General features: G+C 48.3%; 6 protein-coding genes and 1 non-coding gene across 7 annotated transcripts; 3 read left to right on the top strand and 4 right to left on the bottom strand.

Moving 5' to 3' along the window:
• Positions 1–1,129: 1,129 nt before the first annotated feature.
• On the bottom strand, positions 1,130–2,581 carry TRM5 (tRNA(m(1)G37)methyltransferase; the record flags this gene model as incomplete). Its single annotated transcript, XM_064898755.1, has 2 exons — positions 1,130–1,755; positions 1,789–2,581. The coding sequence occupies 2 exons, from the start codon at positions 2,579–2,581 to the stop codon at positions 1,130–1,132; spliced, it is 1,419 nt and encodes a 472-aa protein (XP_064754712.1).
• Positions 2,582–3,110: 529 nt separating this feature from the next.
• LTR64_004409 (uncharacterized protein) lies at positions 3,111–4,265 on the top strand (the record flags this gene model as incomplete). Its single annotated transcript, XM_064898756.1, has 1 exon — positions 3,111–4,265. The coding sequence occupies one exon, from the start codon at positions 3,111–3,113 to the stop codon at positions 4,263–4,265; it is 1,155 nt and encodes a 384-aa protein (XP_064754713.1).
• Positions 4,266–6,435: 2,170 nt separating this feature from the next.
• On the bottom strand, positions 6,436–6,523 carry LTR64_004410. The gene has a single exon. It is a non-coding gene; the product is annotated as a tRNA-Arg (tRNA).
• Positions 6,524–7,023: 500 nt separating this feature from the next.
• On the bottom strand, positions 7,024–8,244 carry LTR64_004411 (uncharacterized protein; the record flags this gene model as incomplete). Its single annotated transcript, XM_064898757.1, has 2 exons — positions 7,024–7,894; positions 8,006–8,244. The coding sequence occupies 2 exons, from the start codon at positions 8,242–8,244 to the stop codon at positions 7,024–7,026; spliced, it is 1,110 nt and encodes a 369-aa protein (XP_064754714.1).
• A 3,487-nt stretch (positions 8,245–11,731) lies between these two features.
• On the top strand, positions 11,732–14,213 carry LTR64_004412 (uncharacterized protein; the record flags this gene model as incomplete). The annotated part of the gene is made up of 2 exons (XM_064898758.1): positions 11,732–11,828; positions 11,881–14,213. The coding sequence occupies 2 exons, from the start codon at positions 11,732–11,734 to the stop codon at positions 14,211–14,213; spliced, it is 2,430 nt and encodes an 809-aa protein (XP_064754715.1).
• A 44-nt stretch (positions 14,214–14,257) lies between these two features.
• LTR64_004413 (uncharacterized protein) lies at positions 14,258–16,291 on the bottom strand (the record flags this gene model as incomplete). Its single annotated transcript, XM_064898759.1, has 1 exon — positions 14,258–16,291. One exon carries the CDS (start codon positions 16,289–16,291, stop codon positions 14,258–14,260), a length of 2,034 nt encoding a protein of 677 aa, XP_064754716.1.
• Positions 16,292–17,168: 877 nt separating this feature from the next.
• On the top strand, positions 17,169–18,956 carry LTR64_004414 (uncharacterized protein; the record flags this gene model as incomplete). The annotated part of the gene is made up of 1 exon (XM_064898760.1): positions 17,169–18,956. One exon carries the CDS (start codon positions 17,169–17,171, stop codon positions 18,954–18,956), a length of 1,788 nt encoding a protein of 595 aa, XP_064754717.1.
• Between the last annotated feature and the right edge of the window lie 2,290 nt (positions 18,957–21,246).

Below are 21,246 nucleotides of genomic sequence, written 5' to 3' on the forward strand. Positions count from 1 at the left end.
CAGCTACAGGAACACTTGGTCTACCAGGTACTACCACTTTAACAACCAATGACTACCTGATTTTGGCCGGCACTTTTCATGGCGTTCATGCTATTACGAAGAACCTGACTCCTAAACTTCCTCCACAGTCAATACCCTCCGACGAGTCCACACCACGAGTTAATGGAATAAGTGGCAGGAGACCTGAGCACCGCTATCCAATTCCAGATGTCCCCGTCACCGGCATAGAGAGTCTTGAGTCAAGCTTTTTCAAGCTGACGGTATTTCAGTCTTTGACTGGTACGAAGTTTCTGCTCTTCACGGATCCTAGTATGCCGAATACAGATGGACTACTACGAGGTATCTATGAACGGTATGCAGACCACGTCTGCAAGAATCCTTTCTGGCCCGTAGACAATCCGATCCGACTCGACGGTTGGGAGCGTGCGCTCACACAATTCTTGTTCAGAAGGTGATAAACCTGATACAACCTGACCAGCAGAACATGAGCGTGGATCCAAGTATCCAGTATCCACGAACGGAGGTCATCGAGTGAAACAGTGACGACTTATACGTGCCAGCTCAACTACTATCGTGCTGGCTCAACATACCAAAATTCACACTTCAAAGGGGTTTTGAACGGGCGATATCAGATTCAAAGAGGTCATCAAACAGGAGCGCCCACTCTAAGATAGCCACAAGAATTACTGCAGCTGGTTGTACTCAACAGGCTCAGCATCGACGCATGTGGACGTCCGCTGTAGCATCAAGCTCAATTACTCATCAGCTTACATATGCTACAGCAGCCGTCGCACTAGATTGTGTCAGCTCTAGCATCACTGCACTCCGAAGACCGATTGTGAAGGTTCTGTCTTACTGGAGTGTTATCTTTTGGCCAACAACCTGTTGACAGATTCGAACAGACCTTGTGAGACCACCGAGAGAGATACGATTGTCCAACACAATCCAGCGACACTCTCGTCCTCACTAAATCCACTCTATCCGCAACTCTCTTAGCTCGTGCCTACAGGAAGACAGACTGTCAAGCCTGCTTCCGCTTTAGGCTATGTAGATGAGCCGTGACATATAACCCCCAAAGGGGAGAAATCCTTCCAGCCACAAATATACCATGAGATTGCAACATGCAAGGTCATCTAGCCTTGGTAGGACCGACCGTCTCGAAAAGCTCAAGAAGAGGCACTTCCTCTGTGTCTCTGGGTGCGGCAAAAGCGACGGCTCCTGGCAGGCGGAAAGAAGCACAATAGTATAGTTTTTTTGGTGCTACCAGTCTCAAACGTTCTAACACGACCTCATCTGGTGACAATTGATGTCCAAGGTGGCCGCATATTCTCTGTAGTAGCTCCTCCCGCTCTTCGCTTTCATCATCCTTTCGTGCCTGAAAACAGTAAACGTGGATCATTGGAAGCCTGCGTCCCTCAGAACCTCCGAAGAGCCGCTCGTGGCCATGATACAGACCTCTGAAAGCGTGGAGGAACTCAACAGCTATAGCAGGTAGATTCATCACGAAATGATCGAAGGTAGGAGGTTCGACACGTGTTACGGCAGCCGCCTTCATCTCTGCGGCGAGCTTCTGTCTCTGCTTCTCTGTCGCATTACGGGGTATCGAGGTGGCCGGTACTTGTTCGTAGCGTCTTTGTGTCCGTAACAGAGTCTGTGCAGCACTGCGAATGAACTGAGCTCCATCCATGTTGAAAGCGTACACATGATGCGAGAGCTTGTTGACATGTATGGCATTACACATGGCTTTGTAGCTCGCTGGATTCAAGTCATTTGCCCATACCCACGCACCTTTCTTCGCGGCTGGTAACGCAAAAGGACCCACTCCAGCCATTACATCGCACACGACTTCATTCTTCTGGAACTTCGCTATCAACCTCTCGTGCTCGTGACTGTTTCTTATATTCCAGTAAACCTCAGCGTAATTGAACCTGAATTGACAGCCTAGATGACTGACTGTAACCTCTAGATCATCTGGACCCGCTAATACCTCATAAGGAAAGGTCCTGAAGACAGATTCTGAGCCGACATCGTGTATTTTGTTGATTGCCGTTTTTATGTTTGGGTTTTTATCTAAAAGAACCTGGCCGATTAGGTGCTTGTACTCGTTGAAGGACTCTTTCAGGTTCAGATGCGCAACGTGACCAACCTGAGCGAACCCAGAAGGTGTATCTTCCTGCGCACTCAGGGGCTCTTCTGGTAATACAGCGTTGAGAATGTCACTCATAGACCAATTGTCGTAAGTTATGGTCAACTCGTGAGGATGGATTTCCGTTGAACCATCATCAATGATACCTTTCCACTTTTGATTCCAGGTCGAAGGATCCGTAGCACTCACGTGCGGCCTCAGAAGGACACGCTTCTTTCCAGGATGAACCTCATCGTCGACGACCGGCTTAATGGTTGGAGTTACCAGAAGGTCGTGTGCAGCTGCCAATTTATCCTTGACTTTTTGAATGTCCCGAGGATTGAGTACTGTCAGCCCAGAGACCTGCAATTTGACATTGAAGAAGGACCGGTCAAGTTCTCTCATATCGCGATTTACTGGAGGCAGAGCAATTTCTGCGGTATTCAAAGTGTTCATATTGCGAAAAATGCATGTTCGCTTCCGAATGAGGTGGCCGAAGATTGGTGACTGGCGGTATCCTTGGCGTGAAAGCGATACGATCAGCATTAATCAGATTGAAAATGAGCGACAAGCCATACAAGCAAGGACTGAATGCGTCTATGATTGTCAGGACGTGAAGACTGATGTTTTGGCTTTGTAAATCAGGAGCACGTGAGACTGATCGTTCGAAATGGAAGATCTTCGGCCTGAACGCGAAACGGTCACGGTCTCTCATCGACTTCTCGACCCGCGAGTTGTCCTGACTCTGCATGCTCATTGTCAATCGTGATGAAACCATGAAGCAATACCAGATCACTTGGACTACCACTGAAAGGTGCAAGCAGGTGGCATTGGGAAGGTAGGTCCAGGGTCGACTCGGAGCGCCATACTCGAACGCGTCTCAACCACGCGTTCTGATGACGTGGGCACTAACAGTCTTTATGCTCTTCCCACAGTTCAGTCTTGTCTACTATCGTTCAAGGAAGTACTGTTTTGCTTCACAGTCATGTCTAAGAGGACGCTTGATTCATTCTTTTCACCACCTGTTAAGCGCGTCAAGCATGATGTTCAGACCTTAACTCAAACAGTATCGCCGCCACCTAACAAGAATCGCGACAGCAATGTCACTGAGAATACGACCTTACCAATCGATGCTACCCGTGCTGTGACAGCCAAAACCTCACATGCCACCTATCCATTCCCTATTGCAGATCTACCACCAGATATCCTGGAAACGCTGAACGAGCTGCTCCTAACAGTTTCTGGGAGGGAGATCAAGAACCAGCCACATTTAGACCTTTTATATTTCCAGCCATTAATACCTCAACCCACAGCAAACGAGTTATTCCACTTCCTACGCTCTTCCTTACCATTTTATCGCGTCAAGTACACCATCACTCGCTTTGGTAAATCTATAGACATCAACACACCTCGTTATACCACAGTATTTGGCATTGATGAGACTTCCCAATTTATCCTCGATACATATCCGTCTCCGGAAGGCAAGGGTCAAACAAATCTAACGACGCGTATGGTGGAGAGTACGAACCGAACGAAGGAGGTCGCCCCAGGTAAATACAAGTCCTGCGCAGTACCACCACGGCCAATCCCTCCATGCCTTCAGATGCTCAAAACCCTGACCGAGGCGTTGACGAACGACACCTACAACTTCGTTCTAGTAAACTACTATAGCACTGGCCAGGACTCCATCAGTTTTCATAGTGATGATGAACGATTTTTGGGCGACAAGCCCACCATCGCATCGTTTAGCCTTGGAGCACGTCGCGACTTTCTGATGAAACATAAACCCCCAGGAGTCGGTCCAGGTAATGGCAACAAGGGCAAGATATCAGCAAATGGTGCGAGTACAGAGAGCACATATCCCGGCACAACTCAGATCAAACTCGCACTTGGCTCAGGAGATATGATCCTAATGCAAGGTGAAACGCAACGGAATTGGTTACACTCGATACCGAAGCGAAGCGGCAAGCAAAACGAGGCTGACAAGGGCAGGATAAACATTACGATGAGAAAGGCTATGGTACCGGCCGGCACTGAGAACTATTATCAGTATAATGTCGGTAGTGGGCCGGTACATGTCTGGGACGATAAATTGAAAGAGATGAGGCCGTTGAGTGACGTGAAACTTCGAGATATCTAATATCAGTGATAATACACTTCGAAGCAACGTTTTGTTTCAGATAACTATGCTCGAACTATACTTAAACTACACTCATACTACACTCACACTGGACTTACACTATGCTTGAACTATGCTCACACCACTTTGACCTCTATATCTGCTGCGTACCCGTGCCCAGGAAGCTAGCCTCGTCGTGCATCACACTAGGGAGGCCCTCGCCACTGGCGTGTCTTCGTATCACGACCTTCTAATGATTCTCACCTTCTGCCTATTTAAGCTCGACTCTGCAAAATGGTGTGTGCTGTCTGTTGTGGGCGCCTTGAGCTATACAGTCGTTACGACTTTCGTTAACGTTGTCTGGCTCTTTCTATATGTGGAGTGGATCCGTACACGGAAAGTCGTAGTACCTGTCACAGGGTGTAAGGCTGAAAGGGTTATATATAGTTCCATCAGAATTCGCACCAAGAAGCGTGACGTTCTGTGTCATTGCTTTTGTTATTAGGACACGCCACGGACCCGCCTGTTACAGCACGGATGGCTTATATCTTCGATCAGGAATTGCCTGACCCATCCTTCTATATCGGCTGCACAATCTACGGTAAGCTCGAGAAGTCCTTAGTAAAGGAGATCTCGTTGTAGTTGCCACTTATAACTGCCGCCACATCTTGTACAATATCGTAATTGTATGCTGTAACGATCGTATATTATAGTATATAAATAATAAGAAGAAGAGTCGAGCTTTCCAGCTTAGAGTAGGCGTAGAGTGCTAGCTTTAAATTGCAATAGAAATAGGATAGAGGTAGAACAGAGATAGAACAGAGGTTGAATAGAGATATGAATAGAGGTTGAATAGAGATATGAATAGAGGTATGAACAGAGGTATAAATAGAGGTATAAATAGAGATTGAACAGGGATCGAATAGAGGTTAAACAGAGGTTAAACAGAGGTAGGATAGAGATAGACGCATATAGCATCTAGATCAACCACGACCGAATAGCCCGCGACGTTCCGAATGTCGACGTCCTCACCGCGTCTGTAGCGGTCAATCTTGTCTTGAAATACCTTCTCGGATCCAGCATACTCGGCCAGTTTATGAAAAACTATCTTTCGGTGGTATACGTAATTCGAGTCTTCGAGGAACCAGTTCACTAGACACTCCGGTTCAGTTCTTCGGTTTTGGGAACTGCAGACAGGATTCGCTGAATTTTAGCCACTCGCTCTGGTATTAACGGGACAAGTGCACGCGGCACCTTCAGCTGAAAGGCAAAATTTCTTGTGTCTTACTTGTCGTTTACTGCCTCTTTATCATCGCCTTGTATTGTGCCTTCTATTGCGGCTTCGTCCTCCGCTGCGGCGTAGCCATTCAGCCTGTTCGATACAAGGGCTCCAACCTCAGTCCGTGAGGATTCCATTGATTTGTGCAGTTGCTGTATTCCCTTCAAGGGCACAAATTCTAGATTCGCTGTATTAAGTTCAAAGAGCAGTGGCGGCAGTGGCACGAATAGACTCTGTGTGTCTCGACGAGTGGCAGCGTTTTGGACTCCTTGGACTGACTTATATACCAGCACCATTGAGTGGACTGATATCGAACATCAGCGTAGCATCCCGCAGATAATTTCGTACTCATTGGAAGCGATTAAAGCACGTCTCTCTTTTTCGAAATCAAGCATTCTAGAAACTCTTTGCGGCTGACATTATTGCAGTGCATCTGCAAGTTCCTGCTATGCCCTGTAGAGAGTAGTAAGAACATACCACAACGTCACTTAGTAAACCGCATTAGTCACAGACTTAGTGTCAGGCGTTGGTCGTAATGACACATCCCAGTCAGCAAAAGTGTCGGGGCACGCTCGTGGTTTCATTGTGGTGACCCTGACACCTTTACTCTGACCGGATATGCGTGGCTTTGAACATCTATCTCATGTGCAGTATGTATGTATGTATTGCCAGCCAACAGACTTGGCTTGTGGTTGACATCGTAAGTCTCGCTATACCTGCCCCCCTCGGTCGATGTGCCCATCTTCCAGCTAAGAAGGTATAGCGATACCCTCGGTCTAACCTCGGAAGACTGCCGCCTCCTTGCCAAACAACTTTTTCAAGCTCCCTGAAGCTTTCTCCATGTATTTTGGACCTCCAGCAATGATCAAAAACGTAAACTGATCAAAAAGAAATCGGAAAAACATCAAAAAAAGGGCCTACTCGGATTCGAACCGGGATCGATTGATAGCCGATGAGAAACAATCGAAGTCAATCATGCTAACCATTACACCATAAGCCCGAGCGGTGAATCTGCACAAGCTTATGTGGTGATTATGGAGGAGAAGCAAATTTCTGTCTCATATAAACGCTATCATCCGCCAAGCCGCGTTGTGTCTCCGCCGATGCTCTTTGACCAAGTCAACGCAGTCCAGGAGGCCGCTCGGGAGGAAATTCTGTTTTGGATTCTGAACGACATATGATGTGCTGCTACTGATGGTCCGACCTCGCACGAAGTAGCAGCCCTCTTGCGGTGCAAAGAGCGGTCGGTCAAGAGGTACATTGTTCTTGCATCGGGGTGTACTCCGTGATACTAAATATCGATATAAGCTAGCTCTCGGTGTTTTGACGATGACAAGTCCTATCAGTACCAGCTTATGCTTGGCTCCTGTCCTTGTTCGGTCCGTTGATACGCTTGTCTATGTACTTGGAAAGCCAATTGGTGTTGCGTGTACCTTGTGTATCACATTCAGCACGGAGTCTGGTCTCAGTGCTAAGCCTACTGCCCATCCCCAGAGTGCTTCACCACAGTCCAAAAAATTCGCGTGTCAACCTCCCAGTCCTGGCGTTGAAAGACCTCTTCCCAATGCCGCTCTTCGCGGACTCTGTGTCACTGTTCCATTCTCCCAGCTGCGAAAGCGCACCCACAAATAAGTCCATGCCACTACACTGCATACTGGCACCAGCAGGCTCGGTGAAAGGTCCGCCCCAGACTAGACCGAGTCGGTTGTACTGATCTCGGCTCCTCGTCCACAGTGCATCTGCGTTGTTTCGCAGAAATTCAGCATATTTATCTTCGGGCGAGACTGAGTGAAGATGAGCCAGGTTTCGAGCAAATACGCCTTTGAAGGTCGCCCCATCTATTCCACACCACATCTCTGCTTCACAAGGGTCTCGCAACGTCGCGACCGCATCCTCGTTAACATCTGCTGATGTCAGATTTGCAAGAGCTGCATCTGCTATGAGCTTCGCAATGCCAATATAAAGATCTTGAAATGTGGCGGCACTTAACTCTGTCAGAGCGGAAAGGACAACACCTTGGTTGTAAGACCAGACTATTTCGGTTGCGCCTGGATTACTGCCGACTGCTAGCCCGTCCTTGACGTTGCGCTGACTAGTGAATATACCACTGGAGAAGAGCCAACGCCAGGCTGCTTGTGCGGAATTGATGTATCGTTCTCGATCGTTAGGACAACGGTTGTCCAAATGAGCAGCTATGGAGAAGTAAAGTTCGTTTGTGATCGCATTGACATATTCATGCTTCTTGTTCCACCAAAGACCCCCGACTGGAGTGCTGTTCCAGGCTGCGTCCAAGTCGTTGAAGATGGTAACTGCTTGATCGAGGTATTTCGAATCGTGATTTAGATCGTACACTGCGATCCATGCCGATGCCCTGTCATTAAAGTTAGCTCGCAACATCGAAGCAACAAGATTGGTATGTCTTGATAATGGAATGTGCCCTGCCGGTGTATCAAACAACTGACACCGGGACCAAAAAACTCACCACCATCCTTCATCGTCATAAAAGTCGTTTATGAAGCCGACGTGTTGCCCATCTCCAATATGGCTCAGCCCATGGCTCGAAGACCAAGCATTAGCTGCAACCAAATTACCTCTCCAAGTCGGACCAATAGCTACTGTCGTAAGAGAGTTGTGCTGAGCAGCGTTGGTAAAGACTTCTTCCCAAAGGTGGCCAGTGCGAGTTTTGATGCGACTGTCTATAGCTGCCAAGCCAGCTAACATCGTAAGGCAGTTGGCGCTGTTCCACCATCCTGTCGAAGGCATCCATAGACCTATACTAGAATTATACCAAGTTTGAAGAGTGTCAAAAGTCTGTTCGACTTGAGCGAAGGTAACCGCAGCTACACAGTTCGTGTAGTCGATAGCTAGGATAGCGATGCAAGCTTTCAGATGGTTGAACATAATCATTTCGAAAGGGTAATGACCAAGGTATAGAGAAGCACTCAAAAAAGTTGTCCTGTTGAACACTGTCGGGTCAATGTCTCGGGTAAGGTGATCTATACTGCGTAGATTGATGGTAGACAGGTCAGATACAGGTCACGTCGTTGGCTGGCATGAGTCAACGTTGAAATCTAGTCATGGACTGTGTGAGACGTTCGCCTTTCATAGCCACCAAAAACACGCAAGAAAAGATGTCAGACGGTTTGATACTGCATCCTGTCATGCGTACTTGCTTTGCTATTCCACAGAGATCCTCCTGGAAAGAACTTCGGCCTCGAAAGATATGGTCATACTGCAAACGAGCCACTCGAACATCGCGCTGCCGAAAAATATGAAGAACAACTTACAGCGTCGAGTCGAGTGCAACCAGAAGCGTAGCGAGGTATAGTGTATCGTTTGCTCATTTTGAAACGTGGCCACGAAATGGCCATGCTGAGGTCCAGCAACTGGTCGATTGTATCTGTGTTATCTTACCATAGCCGTGTCGAAGCTATATGATGGGTTTAAACGTGCATCAAGATGGATGCGTGTCTGCGAGGAGCGAATTGATCCCCGATGTGCAATAGCTTTTGTTTGTTTGAGCTGCCATTTTAGTAATGCTTGCGATTCCTTGGACTGTCGAGACTGCGGCAGTGTGATTGATAGCACAGAACACAGCATTACATAGTTGGCATATCGAAGCGTAGAAATGCTGTGCGCATGTTGGTGGGCAAAGTAACAAGTAACACGAAGCACTTCTGTTTTCGTGCTTCGAGTTATATCTGTAATACGAACCCCTGGGTGTTCAGTAATAGAACCCTTGCTGCCAGCGACACAGAAACGGCACAAGCATGTTGAAGTATGTTAAACAGCATGTTCGGAGCATCAACTGCCAGATTCTGCACTTCAAGTTATGCGCACTGGATTGGCAGAAAGTTCAGAAAACGAGGAAGGACGCGTTAAGGAAGCCACGACCCATCCTACGGTCGACCAAACGTCCCTGAACGGTATCTTGAAATTACACGGTTCACCACAGAGTCTCTATCACTTCGCAGACATCCACTATCTTGTCCCAGCTCGGCACTCAACGCGTTGGTCACTACCTGTCGCATTTGCAAGCAGTGGTTATAGATGAACCCTTCGTCTGGAATGTATGTCTCGTATCGAGCGGTTAAAAGATGAGGTACAAACTCGGCATTTCCAATGTCAGCAAATATCTAACATGATCGACAGGGCACACGAACACAAGTCATCATCTCTGGTGCTGTTGCGGGTCTAGTTTCCAGGTTTTGCATAGCTCCCCTTGATGTGGTCAAGATTCGCCTGCAACTTCAGACGCATTCCTTGAGCGACCCTCTCTCGTACAAGAGCCTGAAAGGCCCAACATATCGCGGAATTTTCAGTACCTTGCATACAATACAGAAGCAAGAAGGCATAAGAGCGCTTTGGAAAGGAAACATTCCTGCTGAATTACTCTATGTATGCTATGGAGGCACGCAATTTGTCGCGTATCGAGCAGTCAGTCAGCTTTTGTCACAGTCTCCAGTTCGACTACACTCATCAGCTGAGTCTTTTCTCAGTGGTGCTGCCGCTGGTGTGGCTGCGACGACAGTGACATACCCCCTCGACTTGCTCCGAACGCGCTTCGCTGCTCAAGGCACCGAGAAAATATATGCTGGTCTTCTAGCTGCACTGAGAGACATTGCAAAAGACGAAGGCAGACGTGGCTGGTTTCGAGGTCTCGGAGCAGCGAATGGACAAATCATACCATACATGGGCTTGTTCTTCTCCTCTTACGAAGCCTTGCGCCAACATTTGGCAGGCGTCGCTCTCCCTTTCAGTAGCGGAGATGCAGTGGCAGGCATTCTAGCCTCTTGTTTTTCGAAGACGGCAGTATTCCCGCTGGACCTTGTCCGCAAGCGACTCCAGGTACAAGGTCCAACGAGAAGCAGATATGTTCACAGTAACATCCCCGAGTATCGTGGAGTGATTAGAAGTTTGATCCAGATACGTCATCGGGAGGGCGTTCGTGGGATGTATCGGGGCTTGACTGTGAGTCTCATGAAGAGTGCGCCTGCATCAGCGATCACCATGTGGGTTTATGAGCGTACTCTGCACTTTACAATGCGTTACCGACAGGCACGAGAAGCGTAGGAGTATGATTCACTTGCCACTTCGGAGCACCTTTGAACCATTACAGACCACATTGATTCGAGCCTCTGCGTGGCTAGTCGAAAATTGGTGCAACCACAGAATTGCTCACGCCGCAGCTGAAATGTGTTTAAATCATCATCCAAGCAGCAAGTATCACTTCGGAAGGTGTTCAGGAACTACACCTGGTTATATATCGTTGTTTCGAGCACGTAGCTTAGCAATCCTCCATCATAGTAGAGATCGGCGACGAAAGAAGATCGACTTTAGATTCACTGTATCCTTGTAGTCGAATGCCAGGTGCGTGCAGATCGTTCTTGCTTTCTCTGTGTGGCCAGGTCGTTGCGTAGATGTTTACAATATGGTGTGTTCTGACACTATTTTGAGTAGGTCAGGATTTGGTACGTACGGTCAAGGCAGGTGTCGATGCGCTCGGGCGCATCAGATTCGGCGCCAGCAGCTTGCTCTCTTCCAAGTCTATCTTCACAATCTGTTCTCCTGGTATAACAATCAGGCCCACAAACCTTGAAGTCATATCGGCTTTTGCAGGTCTGCCGGTAGTGGAAGAGTCTGCAATGGCCTTGGCTTCAACAGTCTTGGAAGGCATTCGATATTCAAAGGCATTACCTAATATGATATTGCTCTCATTGTCGGTGCACTTGAAGCCCCCTGTGAAGAGACGACCGTCTAGTACTCTGATGTGTAAAGTCTTGCCTAAGAGGGATTGAAGAAATGAGATTGCCTCCACCTGCTCCGTCGACATTTAGTGTAGTGGTTCTCGATATTGTTCAAGTCTGGCTTGATGTGTTGCAATGCCCCTTTGATTATGGCGGATACCTGTCAATGGTGATCCAAGATGAATAGCAAAAAGGTCTAACTCGGGTAGTGATTGAGGAGTGGAGGAATAGCAGGCCAGCACAGCAGGTATATCGACGAATCACAAGCGAGCATTTTCGGAGATTCAAGTCCTCAGGACATTGAGGTCGATGCGACCATGCAAGAAGCTATAGATAAGTCAGCTTTCAGGTCCCATCGTCCATTTCTGATGGCTCGTCGTGTTACGTGTTGCTAATGTGGAGATGGAGGCAATGAGATGTTCGTCTCTTCCTCGTGATCAGGTATTGGCAGGAATTGAGAAATGCCTATGCAAAGTGCCTATGGGCGGATACAGCTGCAGTTGAGGCTGAATGCCATGTTCGCGGTCAAATGCTGTTCTAGAAAGGTTCGTTTGAGCCGTGAGTACAAAATACGAGTTCCCGTACAGATGGAATGCTGACAGTGTGTAAGCAAGAACTTTTCAATTACTCGCGACACCCCAGAATGCAGCTCAACAACGCTCTTTTGCTTTCAGCTTCCCGAGACGCCTCGATCAGCAGCGGAGTGAGTCGGAAGCTGAGAAGCCTGACGAAGACAATGCTGGTGTGAAGACCCAGAGAGTTGAAGATGATGTTCAAGAGTTCCGCCGCATTTTAAGAATTCATGGATCAAACCGAGAAACCCTGAGGGCCGCACAAGACAGCCATTCGTCCTTGAATACATGGAAGAATCTGATGCGTACAGTCACACAACCAGTCGCCATTGTAACCGCACGCAGTCAGGATACTAGTGATGACCAGGAAGGCACCTTTGCTGCTACTGTGTCCTCTTTCAATTCTGTGAGCATTGAACCAGACATCAGGGTGTCTTTCAATCTTACCAAACTGTCCACAACCTACCAGACTCTCCGCGATTCCGGCTATTGCTCTATCACATTTCCTCGCAACACGCATAGGGGCCGACAATTGGCTGACAAGCTTGCAAGAGGCAACCAACAATCACCATTCAAGGATCAAAATCTGCCTGTGCATCTAATCCCTCTGAAATATACCACTAGGAACCAGGACTTGCAATCTAAAGAACTCAAGTACATTCCTGCCGCAGTAGCGCTGTCAGGACTGGAAGACAACCATGCGTCAGGCTTGGCCTTCGCCTTCATCGGCGAGTACCAAACCTCTATCGAAGTCGGTGATCATGTCCTCGTGACGGCCCGAGTCTTGCCAGACTCTATCGTTCATGGACTACCTCATGGCTGGGGTATGAGTGTCGAGTTTGGTTCGTATTACTCCCACAGCCACCTGACACTCTCGTATGTGCATGGTACCTACACTAATCCGGAGACCGCTCATGGTTTGGACAAAATCTGGAAGCTGGACGATGATGTCTCTGTAAAAGATCTTTCAGAGCTGAAGGACAAAACATGCGTAAAGAGGCCGAGGTGTGAGGCACGCTTATACGACATCCTACAAGCGCAATCGTTGAAGAGGAGACAGACTCCCAGAAGAGACTTTATCGCGCGGTGGTCAAGAGCACAGAGAAGAGCCGCAGATCTGCCATGGTATCGTCTTAGAGAACTTGAACGTCATTATATGCTATGGCTAGCAATATACGATGTGCAAGATGGCAGAACCACAGCCCCTGCAGTGGAAGCAGGTGAATCGCCACGTAACAATGACAAGCCTTGGCAGCAACACTTCATTCGTGTCAAAGCAAACCTCAGCGATGCAGATCTTAAAGACGAAGAGGATCTATGTACCAGACGACTTGCAAACTTGGCACAACAATATGTCAGCTTTGCAAACACAACTACATCGCCACCAGTGTCCGAGGAACAAGTTCCGAATGATGAAGAAGCGGGTCTTAGCGTGGACGACATCCCACAGCAGCAAACTCATCGTCTCGGACCGGCCGAACTAATCGTCTACTACTCAAACCGATTACACCTTATACGAGAAGCTAGGAGACACAAGGCTGACCCAGAGCCCATCGAGCATGCGATGAGAGAGGCACACTTCCAAGTTCAATCGTCATGGTCTTCGTCGTTTGTGGAAAAGCAAAAAGGGAAGAGCTTGGACGCTCTACGGCAAATGTACATTGAATTTCAGAACAACATCAGTAGGGCACAAACATGGCTTTTCATTGCCGACAACAGATCCGGCAATCGCGATTACAAAGCTATAGATGAGGCTCGATATCGCATGGACCAGCTGATCTATAGGCGAGATCTCGTTGGCAAACTTATGAGAGAGAGAGCTGCGCTGGCACCAGTAGAAGAGATTAGAAATGAGCACGTCTTGAAGTGGAACTCCAAAAACTATCAAACACCACGGAAAGGTTCGGGCTCGGAGCATGATATGGAGATTCGAGACTCGAAACTGGAATTGATTGAGAAGCTCCGACCCACTACCAGTGATGTTCGTCAAAGTGCTACGCAAGCTCAAGCCACAGGAGCAAATCTCCTGGTCGACGGCGACAAATACGACGAAGCAAGTGAGACAGCTCAAGGTACAGACGTGGAAGAGCTGTTCGGATCCATAGTGCCTCTTCAACTGTCAGAGACGGATCTCGATCCAGACCCAGGTATTACTCAAAACGACCTTGATGCGATCCAGAATCAAGTGGATGAACTAAATGTGAAACACGAGCCATCCGACAGCGAAAAGAACAAGGTGATTGTGGCCAGACGAGATAAAGATGGTCACGTTGTCCTGCAGCACTTCGAGGGCGAGGAGATTCCTTCGCCTGACGACTTCATTGACCTGAGTAAGCAGAAGCCAGATGACAGATGGGGTTCGAGAGAATAATATTTCGTCTATCTCGATCAAAACATAGTATTACTGACAAACTTCTATATCGGTGTATCTGTTACACCGTCTATTGACTGACACCTCTGTCTATCTTCCTTGCTCATCGTCTGCCAAATAACCTGCTTGACCTCACTGCCAACCTTTTCAATCGAGTCAATCGCCCACAACACGTCAAGATGCTCGTATTCCTCAATGACTTTCGACCGCACAACATTAACATGTGGTTCGCGACCCTGCTCAAACCGATCAAGTAATCGCCTCCCATCAACAAGACCATCACTGCCCGCAATCCACATTGCGAACGGCGGCGCCCGCTCATCATACCACGGCGTCCCTTTCTCCTGCCCCGTCTCCTTCGTAGTCCCCAACGGACCACTGCTCTTCGCGGACGAATCCCTACTACTGTCTTCCTGAACATCCTCCTCCTTCGTCGATAAAATACATTTATGTTTCGCGAAACACTCCCTCCCCAACCACCACCGCATAGACTCTGAGCTCACGTACACAGGCGCAAACTGGAAGAATCGATCTCGTATCCCTTTGTCCCAGCGGCGATCTGTCCAGTTAAACAGGAAGCCGAAGACGAGATAGCCCATCCATCCGTAAAGTTTTGCGGGGAGTAAGCCGTGCATGACCATCATGAGTGGGATAAAGGCGTGAATGCCAAAGAAGATTCTGAACATGGCGGGGGAGATGACTTTCATGAACTTGAAGTACATTTTCCCTATCAAAGGGCCAGCGTAGACGGCTGGAGCGAGTGCACAGAATACGCTGATTTTTTCGCCTAGACCGGGTCTCTGGCCTTTTGCGAGGGCGACGAACGTTTGCGTTGTGCCTTGTGAGTGGGCTACGAGACCGAGTTTGTGGAAACCGGTTTCGGAAAGGACTCTAGAAATGAATGCTGGTAAGTCCATGACTCCCATTTGGCGGATGTTCCATGACCACATTCGGGGATCTGAATAGTTCAGCAGTGTGTGTTGAGGTCGGAAGCCTGCACGGTTATTGCCTAGCCAAACGTCGTAGCCGGCCTTGTGGAGGTAGAATGCTAAACTGTCGTCGTCGTTGCAGCAGTATGCTCCGGCGGACTGAAGGAGACCGTGTATGAGAAGGACTGGGTAGCGCTTGCTTTGCGGAGGAGTGTTCTCTCCGTTCTGAAGCCCATTTTGGAAAATGTTAGGTCCTTTATCGCCTTTTTCATTTTCAGAATGTGGCTGCTGCTTATTGGGGTCGTACAAATGCCACAGATCTATTATGAACCCATCTTCTGTCTGCACTTTGAACTTTTCCATTTCCAATCCAACTCTTCGCGCATAATAGCGCGCGTCGCAAACGAGTTTGTCAGGACCGCCTTCCAAAGGTACGAATTTGTCTTGTGACACGTTGTTGAGAGTATCTGGCTTTTCTCGGTATTGGTGCTGTGTCTTTGATCTTTTGTTTGATTGTTGCCATTTCTGCGCCTCTCTTTGTCGAGCGGCAGCGCGCCGGTGTTCTTCCTCGTAGAATGGTCGCGTCCTATCAGGATCCCGAAAAGTAAGCCAAAACCAGACTCTATCACAGACTGTCGGTATTGACGTAAAGAGCGCTCCTAGCACGATCACAAGCAGAAAGCCTGTAGACAAGAAGAACGAGGTGATTCGGAAGAACAAGCAATGAGCGTTGCGAAGCAGACTTGGCGGTCCGTACAAAGGTAGTGGTGGAAAGAGCGGATGACTGGTTACTGGTGGAAGTGCCAGGTCGAGGCTATCGTCGGGCGCAGATACATCTTTCTCCAAAAGCGACAAACGGGACTTTTCCTTCTCCTTCTCCTGCGACGTGCATTTGATCAGGGACTCTTCTTGGCCATCTGCCTTGCTTTTGAGCGCGTTAATTTTATGAGCTTCTTCAACAGGTACGGCAGGTAACCTGTTCCCGTCCGCAGTCTCGATTACTGGATCAAGAGGTGTAATGAACTTGGCCTGTACTGCGACTCCAGTATCATTGTCAAGCGCATCGGGATTTGCAAGGGATAACTGTTGAGAGAGTTCCGCATATCGTTTTGCAGCCTGGATGGACGTGGAAACTTGTGTTTGTGACATTGCGATTGATCAGTATATGCTCTAAAAAGTAATTAAAGAATGCGCTGCGAATACGTCCACATGGCCACAAGCTCAGCAGTGATAGACAATTGGGGAAATAGAGAGATCAAACAGGTCAAGGACCAGCATACTCGAATTTCTTGCCTCTCTCATCAGCTGCAACGTGCGATTGCTGACACGGATAACCATTGCGAAGCAAGCGAGTAGACATGGTGTACGAGTGGCTGAGACTCACAGCACGAAGCATGGACGTCTTTTTAGCGCGTTGGTCAAATTGCATCTCAGCGACTGAACCATGTTGAGATATCGGTTTTGAGCGCAAGCGAATCCACGGCTATTTCGCCAATCACCCGAGCAAGCTGTTCATTGGCATGTGAGACGTCATTCATGGCTTGTCTGACGTAGGCGATTGAGAGCAATTTGAACGTCTTCAGGAAGTGGAATCATTCATCCACCATGTTCCTTGTCCAGACAGTACTCAAGCAATGCTTGCGTGGGATTGTTGCGTATTGCGCTGCAGAAAACATGTGGCAGGAAGGCGTGTCGTTGTTGGAATGGAAGTTCACACGTGGTTCGATTCAGGAACCATAATCGCACGTGATCGTAGTCAATCTTAATGCCCCAGGCAGCAGTCATTGATTCCAGCCCCGCGGGATCTGGAGTAGTACTGATAGTAGTCCGAGTCTGTCGAAATATGGTAAGCTGGTCTATCCGGAGCGCTATCATTTTTGATCGAGGGAACTAGAGTTGGAAATATCTGTCAACGATTGCACTCCAGTAACTGTACGCCCAAGGAACTCACGGTTGGAAAGCACGTGCCTGGTATCGACCATAGTGCGGACAGCTCTGAGATGCTCGACTTGGACATGCTGTAACCATGAGACAATTCCGTCGGTCTTCGGATATTCCGAAGCTATTCCAATATTTCCAACTTGTTCGGCAACATGGTCGCCGTTATCTATCTGTCTCGAAGCAACGACAGAATCAACCACAATCTCAAACTCCAAAAAGTAGCAATGGCGGGAGCAGTTCTTTTCAAGAATTCATGCCCAAGCCTGGGTCTGGGTCATCCATAAGCATAATCTTAGCAGCCTTGATCGTGTTCGCGGGTGGTATCAAGGTTGGCTTCGATCTCAAGCAGTACTTTGATCATGGCGCTTCAAGCGTCCTCGATACTAAAGGGGAACCGCGCTACGCACCCCAAACAACTATGCTTGTGGCATTGGAGGAATTGAAGAGACTCTTGGCGAAGGATTCGAGCGCAGATGAGATTGAAGATATGATATCGGTAGACGACGAAATCATCCAGCAACACGCCTACTCAGAATGGTCGACGAGCAATTCTACGAACAAGCCTGTCGCTGTGATCTATCCACGATCCACGGAGGATGTTGTGGTGATCGCAAAGTTATGTAGCAAGTACAAGGTCCCGATGGTTCCATATGGAGCTGGTAGCTCGGTAGAAGGTCAATTCTCAGCACCCTATTCTGGCTTCACAATGGACTTCTCGCGGATGGACCAAATACTGGCGGTACATGAGGATGACATGGATGTTGTTGTACAGCCAGGTGTGAATTGGATGTATCTGAACAAAAAGCTGGCTTCTACCGGGCTATTCCTGCCACTGGATCCGAGTCCAACTGCACTCATTGGTGGTATGATCAACACAAATTGCAGTGGCACGAACGCCATGAGGTATGGGACGATGAAAGATTGGGTCATCAATGTCACAGTTGTGCTGCCTGATGGATCTGTCCTAAAGACGCGGCGCCGACCAAGAAAGAGCAGTGCAGGCTACGACCTTACCAAATTGTTTGTGGGGTCGGAAGGTACATTGGGCTTTGTGACAGAGGCTACGTTGAAGCTCGCTGTCGTGCCGAAGAGCACGGGCGTGGCAACATGTAGTTTTCGAGACGTAAAGACTGCAAGCGCAGCCGCCGTGAAGATGATGAGAGAAGGTATCATCGGGCTCGCTGCTCTCGAACTCATGGACCAAGCACAAATGAGTGTTATCAATAAGAATGGTGGAACGCTTACAAAAGATGGCAAAACGAGGAAATTATGGCCAGAGCAGCCCACTTTGTTTTTAAAATTTAGCGGAACGGATAAAAGTATCGTAGAGGACGTCCAGAGAGTCAAGGACATTGCCAAATCGTTCGGCGCAACCAAACTGGAACACGCTACCGGTGACAAAGAGAAGGACGCCATTTGGGCTGCAAGGAAAGAAGCGCTCTTCGCAATGGTCGCACAGAGAGACGAAGGCACAGAAATCTGGTCGACTGACGTGGCAGTGCCCTTATCACGGTTAGCTGAAATTATCGAGGTCTCTCAGCAGGAAAGCTCATCCCTAGGTCTCTGGTCCACCGTCATGGGACATGTTGGGGATGGCAATTTCCATCAATCAGTCTGTTATCATCCCGACGATCCAGAAGAGACAGCCAAAGTCGCAGATTGTGTACACAAGATGATGGATAGAGCAATGGAGTTTGAAGGAACTGTCTCCGGCGAGCACGCCATTGGTCTCGGCAAGAAGCCAGAACTAGAAAAGGAGGTAGGTCCTGGATCGATGCAGGTGATGAGAACCATCAAGAATGCTCTCGATCCTTCTTGGCTCATGAACCCTGGCAAGGTCTTTGACCATACTGTCGGTGCTGGGCATCAATGACAATATTTACACATTTTTTGAACTGTATTTGCACTAAATTCAAACTGGGCTCACCAAGGCTTGAATTGTGCTTGAATTGTGCTTGAATTGTGCTTGAATTGTGCTTGAATTGTGCTTGAATTGTGCTTGAATTGTGCCTTGATCCAAACAAACTTGTATATTAATCTATATGCTAAATATTGCTTTTATCGTGCTCGTAAAGATCGTGGTGGCATTGTGGTCATCATGCCGTCGCTATCTGGAAAACAATTGTACTGTGCTTGATCAACTCCGTCGCTATGCTGGTGCTCAAAGATCTGCAAGCCCAACCCTCCTATAGAACGCTATGCAGAGATTTCTCAAGATGAGGTGTGGTGGAAGCCCGGTCGCACTCTGGGCTAGTAACTTTTAGGCTCACTTATGCAGACTTGGAGGCTGCGGCAGGTGTTGTAGTGGACAAGACGACACCAGTGATGAAGGTTGGGGAGGTGGTGGATAGCTCAACGCCAGTAAGGAACATGGAGGATGAAGTGGTCGACAATACGACACCTGTAATGAAAGTTGGGGTGGTAGTAGTCTTGGACGAGGTATTGCTTGAAGTCGTGGTTGGGGTCGTAGTGCTAGTCGTTTTGCTGGAATAAGATGCTGAGGTAGATGTGCTTGAGGCCGACGTGCTGGATGTAGGCTTCGAGGCGCTGGAGGAAGAAGAGGAATGGCTGGAGGTGCTTGTAGATGTGGTTGCAGAGGTGCTTGCAGTCTTTGAGGAACTGGAAGTAAAGCTAGAAGTACTTGCAGACTTGCTCGATGTGCTGGTAGTGCTAGTGTTGTTTCGTGAGCTTGTTACAATGGAGCTGGTCGATAGTGTTGTCTTCGTCGAGCTGGTAGGTGTAGTTATCACAGTCGAGGAAGTAGAAGTGATGGTCTTGCCTCCATTGTTGTTGCCGTTGTCAGTCACTGTAACAAAGACGGTAACAGTACTTGCTGGAGCACATGCGGACGACGTGCTGGTGGACATGGGCTGCCAGTTGTGCCAGTCGTTTCCACGGAAAACTGTGGCGATCACAGTCGTGGTAGGAACTACGTACACGGACTTTGTAGTATATACCGATGCAGTAACCCAAGTGGTATAGAAGGTTGTTGCTCCAGACGTAGCAACTGGCTTTGAAGTGGGAACGAAAGTTGTCAAAGTGATGTAGTCCGTGGTAGTGATGGTAGTTGTAAGAGTGGTCGTAATTGTGGTTGGCTGTCCAGTCACTGACGATGAGCTCTTGATTGTCGATGTTGTGGTTGTGTTGTGAGCAGGAATGCTCTTGGATGTGCTGCTGGTAGAACCCGAGGACGTCGTAGGAAGACCGGAGGTCGAGCTTGTGCTTTTGGTGGTTGACGTCGTGGTTGTATTGTTGGCGGATGTACTCTTAGATGTGCTGCTCGACGGAGTTGAAGAAGTTGTAGAAGTAGCAGAGCTACTTTTGGATGTGTTAATCGAAGAACTCGAGGACGTTGTGGAAAGAGCAGAGGTCGAGCTCGTGCTTCTTGTCACACCGGTCAGGATGCTTCCTGAAGAGGTGCTGCTAAGAGTGACTCCAGTGAGAATAGTAGTAGAAGAGCTAGTAGAACTGAGCGACGTTGTAGTAGTCGTAGTAGTCGTAGTATTTGTCAGGGCTCTTTCTTGTAGAGGTAGAGCGAGGGCAGATCCAGCCAAGATGGCGTTCAAAAGAGCGAATGAAAAGTGCATGTTAAAGAGTAGAACAACAAGAAAGTGGTTTGGAGCGACTGTGACAAGGAAATCTAAACAAGAAACGATAGGAAATGGGTGCTTTAGCGAATGTTGCTGCTGATACTTGCAATGCTTGATGATGGGATCTTTACTCTACCTGATGAAGTGATTGCATTCTTATACCAGGTCTCGCTGTATGTAGGCAGTCATGTTACTTCTCGTATTCTCTGATTAGCAACACTCTGCTGCAGTGGCGCATGCTCAAATTTTCGTCTTCAGCAACGATGTTGCGTCGTATGTCAGCATCTCAGAAAGTGGTAGATGGAGGTCTGAGATGGAGGCGGAGAGAAAGAGCCTGGCGTAGCTATCGCATAATCATGCCAAATTTGGAAAGGCGTTGACCTCAGCTTTCGACTACCAGTGGTGGTTGCTCATCACCAAGCTGGTCCACAACGAGCTTGGTATTCTCGCTATTATTAGCGTCTACGAAAGTCCCATTCGGATGTTGGTCAGCTATCCCAAGCACGACTGTGCGCGGTTATGATTACCAGGAGTAGTAGTGCTGCTTCTGTCAATTGGGCCACAATGGATCTA

Source organism: Lithohypha guttulata (assembly GCF_036872675.1).
Source record: "Lithohypha guttulata strain CCFEE 5908 chromosome Unknown scaffold_3, whole genome shotgun sequence".
Lineage (NCBI taxonomy): Eukaryota > Fungi > Ascomycota > Eurotiomycetes > Chaetothyriales > Trichomeriaceae > Lithohypha > Lithohypha guttulata.